The 10,000-nt window shown below is 29.9% G+C and overlaps 2 protein-coding genes across 2 annotated transcripts in view; one reads left to right on the top strand and one right to left on the bottom strand.

The window, feature by feature from the left end:
* The window catches only part of LOC133663671 (uncharacterized), a 3,445-nt gene extending 2,092 nt beyond the window's left edge, over positions 1-1,353 (bottom strand). The window contains 2 exon segments of the mRNA XM_062068356.1: positions 509-721; positions 1,051-1,353. Coding sequence (XP_061924340.1) covers positions 509-721; positions 1,051-1,353 — 516 coding nt within the window.
* The window catches only part of bcas3 (BCAS3 microtubule associated cell migration factor), a 293,366-nt gene extending 286,474 nt beyond the window's left edge, over positions 1-6,892 (top strand). The window contains exon 24 of the mRNA XM_062067335.1: positions 6,369-6,892. Within this exon, the coding sequence (XP_061923319.1) occupies positions 6,369-6,517 (149 nt within the window). The 3' untranslated portion in view covers positions 6,518-6,892. The remainder of the gene's footprint in view (positions 1-6,368) is intronic.
* Positions 6,893-10,000: the final 3,108 nt, after the last annotated feature.

Here is a 10,000-nt window from a genome sequence, read left to right on the forward strand (position 1 = left end):
AATAATAGTAATATTAACAATAAATATTAATGATACTAATAATAGTAATATTAACAATAAATATTAATGATAATAATAATAGTCATATTAACAATAAATATGAATGATACTAATAATAGTAATAGTATCAATAAATATTAATGATAATAATAATAGTAATATTAACAATAAATATTAATGATACTAATAATAGTCATATTAACAATAAATATTAATGATAATAATAATAGTAATATTAACAATAAATATTAATGATGCTAATAATAGTAATATTAACAATAAATATTAATGATACTAATAATAGTAATATTAACAATAAATATTAATGATAATAATAATAGTCATATTAACAATAAATATTAATGATACTAATAATAGTCATATTAACAATAAATATGAATGATACTAATGATAAATGTAATATAGTTATAAAATCAGTAATAAAATCAAAGATGAATGACAGTTTTATTGGTAATAAAGTTGACTTTTGGTGGGGTTGGAGTGGAACCCCGGGATGCAGAGAGGGCAGGTAAGGATGCAGAGAGGGCAGGTAAGGATGCAGAGAGGGCAGGTAAGGATGCAGAGAGGGCAGGTAAGGATGCAGAGAGGGCAGGTAAGGATGCAGAGAGGGCAGGTAAGGATGCAGAGAGGGCAGGTAAGAATGCAGAGAGGGCAGGTAAGGATGCAGAGAGGGCAGGTAAGTGCACAGGAAGCACCAGTGCTGACTCACAAGTGTAAACTCCTCTGATTAGTGAGCAGAGGCAGGTGAGTCTTCTGATCACTAATCAGAGGTTGGCTAGCACAATCAGAGACAGAACAGGAAGTGGCAAGTAAGAGGAAGCAACACAACACACAAAGTAGTACATTATTGATAGTATTAATACTTTCACTTTGTGTTCTGTATGGAACTTCAAATATTATGAAGTACACATGTTCATAGTACTTTTCAGACTCCTGCTTGATGTACTTTACTGTTGTTTGAATCAACATTGAACTGTTGTTCAAGCTTCTTTTCTTACACTCATTTGCAACGGAGGAAGTAGTCTTTGCCATGAACTTCATGAAGGAAGTAGTCTTTGCCATGAACTTCATGAAGGAAGTAGTCTTTGCCATGAACTTCATGAAGGAAGTAGTCTTTGCCATGAACTTCATGAAGGAAGTAGTCTTTGCCATGAACTTCATGAAGGAAGTAGTCTTTGCCATGAACTTCATGAAGGAAGTAGTCTTTGCCATGAACTTCATGAAGGAAGTAGTCTTTGCCATGAACTTCATGAAGGAAGTAGTCTTTGCCATGAACTTCATGAAGGAAGTAGTCTTTGCCATGAACTTCATGAAGGAAGTAGTCTTTGCCATGAAGTTCAAATGTGCTTGTGTTGAGTCCTACAAAGTGTTTGTACTGTATCGTACTTCTCACTGTTGCACTTTTCACTAACACATTTGGAGGTGTTGAAATCGCCATGTAAAATCACTAATGCTAATCAGTAGCATGTTTATGTACATCTCATGTAGTAATAGTACGTGTACTGTCATCTGATACACACACACAAGCCATGTACTTTAGAGAGTACACAGAAGTAGTACTACTAGGATGTACTTCTTGCCTGGGTGAGGGTGAAGTTGTGTACTTTGCGAGTAAAATAGAGTTGTGTGACCGAGTGTACACAAGATCTTTTCATGCACACAAATACTGCATGTTGTATTATGGACACTGAAGTACTTAGTACACTGTACATTACTTAGTCAAAGTATACATTACTTAGTCAAAGTATACATTACTTAGTCAAAGTATGCATTACTTAGTCAAAGTATACATTACTTAGTCAAAGTATACATTACTTAGTCAAAGTATACATTACTTAGTCAAAGTATACATTACTTAGTCAAAGTATGCATTACTTAGTCAAAGTATACATTACTTAGTCAAAGTATACATTACTTAGTCAAAGTATGCATTACTTAGTCAAAGTATACATTATGTGGTCAAAATATGAAATACTTAAAGTATTAATTACCTATTCAAAGTATACATTACTTAGTCAAAGTATGCATTACTTAGTCAAAGTATACATTACTTATTCAAAGTATACATTACTTAGTCAAAGTATGCATTACTTAGTCAAAGTTTGAATTACTTAAAGTATGAGTTGCTTAGTCAACGTATGACTTACTTACAACCTACGTATTCTCCTACTTACGTATTTTTCAGCACTACGTATTAGTCTACTTACATATTCTTCTACTTATCTTTTTTCAACTTATGTTTTTTCTTCTTTTTTTTCTACTTTCGTATTCTTCTACTTATGTATTCTTCTACTTATGTATTCTTCTACTTACGTATTCTTCTACTTATGTATTCTTCTACTTATGTATTCTTCTACTTACGTATTCTTCTACTTACGTATTCTTCTACTTATGTATTCTTCTACTTATGTATTCTTCTACTTACGTATTCTTCTACTTACGTATTCTTCTACTTATGTATTCTTCTACTTATGTATTCTTCTACTTACGTATTCTTCTACTTATGTATTCTTCTACTTACGTATTCTTCTACTTACGTATTCTTCTACTTACGTATTGTTCTACTTATGTATTCTTCTACTTACGTATTCTTATACTTATGTATTCTTCTACTTATGTATTCTTCTACTTACGTATTCTTCTACTTATGTATTCTTCTACTTATGTATTCTTCTACTTACGTATTCTTCTACTTACGTATTCTTCTACTTATGTATTCTTCTACTTATGTATTCTTCTACTTACGTATTCTTCTACTTGCGTATTCTTCTACTTACGTATTCTTCTACTTATGTATTCTTCTACTTACGTATTCTTCTACTTACGTATTCTTCTACTTATGTATTCTTCTACTTATGTATTCTTCTACTTACGTATTCTTCTACTTATGTATTCTTCTACTTACGTATTCTTCTACTTACGTATTCTTCTACTTACGTATTGTTCTACTTATGTATTCTTCTACTTACGTATTCTTATACTTATGTATTCTTCTACTTATGTATTCTTCTACTTATGTATTTTTCAACTTTCGTATTTTTCTACTGACATATTATTGTACTTACGTAATCTCCTACTTATGTATTTTTCAGCACTACGTATTAGTCTACTTACATATTCTACTTATCTTTTTTTAACTTATGTTTTTTCTTCTTTTTTTCTACTTATGTATTTTTCTACTTATGTATTCTTCTACTTACGTATTCTTCTACTTATGTATTTTTCTACTTACGTATTCTTCTACTTATGTATTCTTCTACTTACGTATTCTTCTACTTATGTATTCTTCTACTTACGTATTCTTCTACTTATGTATTGTTCTACTTACGTATTCTTCTACTTACGTATTCTTCTACTTACGTATTCTTCTACTTATGTATTCTTCTACTTACGTATTCTTCTACTTATGTATTCTTCTACTTACGTATTCTTCTACTTATGTATTCTTCTACTTATGTATTCTTCTACTTACGTATTCTTCTACTTACGTATTATTCTACTTATGTATTCTTCTACTTATGTATTCTTCTACTTACGTATTCTTCTACTTATGTATTCTTCTACTTACGTATTATTCTACTTATGTATTCTTCTACTTATGTATTCTTCTACTTACGTATTCTTCTACTTACGTTTTCTTCTACTTATGTATTCTTCTACTTACGTATTCTTATACTTATGTATTCTTCTACTTATGTATTCTTCTACTTATGTATTCTTCTACTTATGTATTTTTCAACTTTCGTATTTTTCTACTGACATATTATTGTACTTACGTAATCTCCTACTTATGTATTTTTCAGCACTACGTATTAGTCTACTTACATATTCTACTTATCTTTTTTTAACTTATGTTTTTTCTTCTTTTTTTCTACTTACGTATTCTTCTACTTACGTATTCTTCTACTTACGTATTCTTCTACTTACGTATTATTCTACCTATGTATTCTTCTACTTATGTATTCTTCTACTTACGTATTCTTCTACTTACGTATTCTTCTACTTACGTATTCTCTACTTACGTATTATTCTACTTACGTATTCTTCTACTTATGTATTCTTCTACTTATGTATTCTTCTACTTACGTATTCTTCTACTTATGTATTCTTCTACTTACGTATTCTTCTACTTATGTATTCTTCTACTTACGTATTCTTCTACTTACGTATTCTTCTACTTACGTATTGTTCTACTTATGTATTCTTCTACTTACGTATTCTTATACTTATGTATTCTTCTACTTATGTATTCTTCTACTTATGTATTCTTCTACTTATGTATTTTTCAACTTTCGTATTTTTCTACTGACATATTATTGTACTTACGTAATCTCCTACTTATGTATTTTTCAGCACTACGTATTAGTCTACTTACATATTCTACTTATCTTTTTGTAACTTATGTTTTTTCTTCTTTTTTTCTACCTATGTATTTTTCTACTTACGTATTCTTCTACTTACGTATTCTTCTACTTATGTATTCTTCTACTTATGTATTCTTCTACTTGTGTATTTTTAGGTTAGTGAAAGAGAAACATTGTTGATGTTTTATCATATTTGCTAGATAAGAATCTGTCCTAACATTCATCTTATATAGATATTGATCCTAACATTCATCTTATATAGATATTGATCCTAACATTCATCTTATATAGATATTGATCCTAATATTCATCTTATATAGATATTGATCCTAACATTCATCTTATATAGATATTGATCTTAATAATCATCTTATATAGATATTGATCCTAACATTCATCTTATATAGATATTGATCCTAACATTCATCTTATATAGATATTGATCTTAATAATCATCTTATATAGATATTGATCCTAATATTCATCTTATATAGATATTGATCCTAATATTCATCTTATATAGATATTGATCCTAACATTCATCTTATATAGATATTGATCCTAACATTCATCTTATATAGATATTGATCCTAATATTCATCTTATATAGATATTTATCTTTCAGAGTTTCATTCATATTGATAGTTGATAAATATTGATCTGTAGTAGATATTCATGTATGATCAATATTCATGTGAGGTAGATAGTGATATTTCAGAGTTCTGAACGTTGTGGATGAAAGTGAAAGTGAAAGTGAAAGCAGATTGAAGTCAGATTGTATCAACAATGGAACTGAAGACAGAATCTTCTTCAATTTGAATCAACAATATCATGTTGACAAATGTCATATTTATGTACTACTTTGATAGTCCAGCTTTGTACTACTTACTGTATGTACTACTCTGATAGTCTATCTTTGTACTACTTACTGTATGTACTACTTTGATAGTCTATCTTTGTACTACTTACTGTATGTACTACTTTGATAGTCCAGCTTTGTACTACTTACTGTATGTACTACTCTGATAGTCTATCTTTGTACTACTTACTGTATGTACTACTTTGATAGTCTATCTTTGTACTACTTATTGTATGTACTACTTTGATAGTCTATCTTTGTACTACTTACTGTATGTACTACTTTGATAGTCCAGCTTTGTACTACTTACTGTATGTACTACTTTGATAGTCTATCTTTGTACTACTTACTGTACGTACTACTTTGATAGTCCAGCTTTGTACTACTTACTGTATGTACTACTTTGATAGTCTATCTTTGTACTACTTACTGTATGTACTACTTTGATAGTCCAGCTTTGTACTACTTACTGTATGTACTACTTTGATAGTCCAGCTTTGTACTACTTACTGTATGTACTACTTTGATAGTCCAGCTTTGTACTACTTACTGTATGTACTACTTTGATAGTCTATCTTTGTACTACTTACTGTATGTACTACTTTGATAGTCTATCTTTGTACTACTTACTGTATGTGCTACTTTGATAGTCTATCTTTGTACTACTTACTGTATGTACTACTTTGATAGTCTATCTTTGTACTACTTACTGTATGTACTACTTTGATAGTCTATCTTTGTACTACTTACTGTATGTACTACTTTGATAGTCTGCTTCCCAGAATACTGCTTTAGAAGTACTACTTCAAAAGTATTCTTCCAGGAATATTATTCAACAAGTATAACCCAAGAAGTATACCTTAAGAAGTATTACTTCAAAAATCTGATTTAAGAAAGTATAACCTAAGAAGTATTATTTAGGAAGTATTTGTTAAGAAGTGTTATTTAAGAAATATGTGTTATGAAGTATTCCTTAAGAAGTACTATTGAAGAAATATTAAAGAGTTCCTGTGCAGAGGGAAGGATCAACAAGTATTACTTAAGAAGTACTATTTAACTTAAGAAGTATGACTTAAGAAGTACTACTTAAGAAGTACTACTTACTAAGTATTTGTGTGTTTCAGAGCTGCAGAGAGAAGGCAGCATGGAGACTCTGAGTAACAGTTCAGGTTCTACAAGTGGAAGTATCCCAAGGACATTTGAAGGTTATCGTTCTCCTCTTCCAACCAATGAGAATCAACCTCTCAGCCTCTTCTCCAACAACTTCCCATGAACACACACACACACACACACACACACAACTACACACTTTAGACTACACACATTATATTACACACTATGCTACACACACAACTACACACATTATATTACACACACAACTACACACATTAGTAAACACAAATTATTAACATGATCATTCTCCTCTACACACCAACCTCTCAGCCTCAATATTACACATCATTGTTACACACTATTACACATTAATAACACAATATTACTCATTAGTAACACAATATTACACTTAGTTATTGCACAATATTACACATAACACACTATATTATGCAATAATAACACAATATTACACAGCTTTATTACAAAATATTACACATTAATAACACAATATTACACATTACACAATATTACACATGAATAACACACAATATTACACATAACACACTATATTACACATTAATAACACTTTGTTACACATCATTATTACACAATATTACATATAAATAACACCATTACACGTTACACACAATATTACACGTATTTAACACATTAGACATAAAATAACACAATATTACACATAATACACTACATTACACATTAATAACACAATATTACACATCATTATTACACAATATTACACATAAATAACACAATATTACACATTGCACACAATATTACACATAAATAACACAATATTACACATCATTATTACACAATATTACACATAAATAACACAATATTACACATAAATAACACAATATTACACATAAATAACACACAATATTACACGTAAATAACACAATATTACACATAAATAACACACAATATTACACATAAATAACACACAATATTACACATAAATAACACAATATTACACATAAATAACACACAATATTACACATAAATAACACACAATATTACACATAAATAACACAATATTACACATAAATAACACACAATATTACACATAAATAACACAATATTACACATAAATAACACACAATATTACACGTAAATAACACACAACATTACACATAAATAACACAATATTACACATAAATAACACAATATTACACATAAATAACACACAATATTACACGTAAATAACACACAACATTACACATTATTAACACACAATATTACACATAAATAACACACAATATTACACAAACATAATCCTCTCTTACATTTATGATTTTTTTCTGCATTGACTTTGTGGACAAGAAGTATTTGAATGTGTACTGTACCTTTAAGAAAGTACTCAGTATGTGTACCAAATACATTGAAACATGGACAAGAGATTGTAGACCTACACAAGACTGGGAGGATGTTAGACACCTGACAAGACCACAGGTTCATGTCAAGTACTGCAACTACAGGAAACTACCAAGTACAGTACAACAACTACATGAAACCACCAGGAAAAGTACTACTACTACGACAAGAAACTACCATGTAACGTACAACAACTCCAAGAAACTACCAAGTAAAGTACTGAAATTACAAAAAAAAACTACCAAGTACTGCAATTGAAAAAATGTTTACCAAGTACAAGAACCAGAAGAAGTTACCAAGTAAAGTACTACAACTACAATAAACTACCAAGTAAATGACTTAAGAATCTGCTTCTCATCAATACTTTCTGTGTGTATGAAGTCAAATACTTCTTCACCTCAATGTAATACTCATGTGTACCTTGTATTTGTGTATTCTGTTGAAGTACTTGCACCATTAATATCTTAGTAAATGTACACACATACTTCAAAACAAATACTTGCTAATAAAACACACTTTTGCTAAATACTACTTCATGCAGGAAAAGTAAAAATGTCAATATTTGGACCAAAAGTATGAAATATTTGAAGTATTACAAGAAATGTTGTATTACTTCAAAAGTCAGAAATATTTGAAGTATTACAAGAAATGTTGTATGACTTCTTAGTTGTGTGATTGAGGAGATCAATCAAATGTTGTTAATAAAGTGACGACTCGTGTTTTTCTCTCATGTTTACAATCCAACATCCTTCTTTACTTCTCGAGGAAGATGTTGTCAACACTCCACTTTCATGTTCACTCATCTTCATCCAGGAATCTACTTCATGCAACAACAAGGCAAGACAACTAAGTAAGCAAGAAGGTAAATAAAACACCTAGTCAACAGGTAAGTAAACAAGAAGGTAAGCAAGACAACTAAGTATAACAAGTAAGTAAACAGATAGGTAGGTAAACAAGTAAATAAAACACCTAGTCAACAGGTAAGTAAACAAGAAGGTAAACAAGACAACTAAGTATAACAAGTAAGTAAACAAGTAAATAAAACAACTGAGTAAACAAGAAGGTAAACAACTAAATAAAACAAAGTAAACAAGAAGGTAATCAAGTAAATAAAACAAGTAAGTAAACAAATACCTACTCAGTGGTTAGAGTGCCCGCCCTGAGATGGGTAGGTTGTGAGTTGAAACCCCGACCGAGTCATGCCAAAGACTATAAAAATGGGAGCCATTACCTCCCTGCTTGGCACTCAGCATCAAGGCTTGGAATTGGGGCTTAAATCACCAAAAATGATTCCTGGGCGCGGCCACCGCTGCTGCTCACTGCTCCCCTCACCCCCCAGGGGGTGATCAAGGGTGATGGGTCAAATGCAGAGAATAATTTCACCACACCTAGTGTGTGTGTGTGTGTGTGTGTGTGTGTGTGTGTGTGTGTGTGTGTGTGTGTGTGTGTGTGTGTGTGTGTGTGTGTGTGTGTGTGTGTGTGTGTGTGTGTGTGTGTGTGTGTGAGACTATCATTGCTACTTTAACTTGAACTTTTTAAGTAAGTAAATATGTAAGTAAAACAAGAATGTAAACAAGTAAATAAAACAACAAAGTAAACAAGTAAATAAAACAACAAAGTAAATAATTAAGTAAACAAGTAAATAAAACAACTACGTAAACAAGTAAATAAAACAACTAAGTAAACAAGTAAATAAAACAACTAAGTAAACAAGTAGATAAAACAACTAAGTAAACAAGTAAATAAAACAACTAAGTAAACAAGTAAATAAAACAACTAAGTAAACAAGTAGATAAAACAACTAAGTAAACAAGTAAATAAAACAACTAAGTAAACAAGAAAATAAAACAACTAAGTAAATAACTAAGTAAAACAACTAAGTAAACAAGTAAATAAAACAACTAAGTAAATAACTAAGTAAACAAGTACATAAAACAACTAAGTAAACAAGTAGATAAAACAACTAAGTAAACAATTAAATAAAACAACTAAGTAAACAAGTAGATAAAACAACTAAGTAAACTGGTAAGTAAAAAAACTAAGTAAACAAGAATGTAAATCAGTAAATAAAACAACTAAGTAAACAAGTAAATAAAACCACTAAGTAAACAAGTTGATAAAACAACTAAGTAAACAAGTAAATAGAACAAGTAGATACAACTGGTAAGTAAAAAAACTAAGTAAACAAGAATGTAAATCAGTAAATAAAACAACTAAGTAAACAAGTAGATAAAACAACTAAGTAAAC

The sequence above is a fragment of the Entelurus aequoreus genome, linkage group LG13 (assembly GCF_033978785.1).
Source record: "Entelurus aequoreus isolate RoL-2023_Sb linkage group LG13, RoL_Eaeq_v1.1, whole genome shotgun sequence".
NCBI classification, from domain to species: Eukaryota; Metazoa; Chordata; class Actinopteri; order Syngnathiformes; family Syngnathidae; genus Entelurus; species Entelurus aequoreus.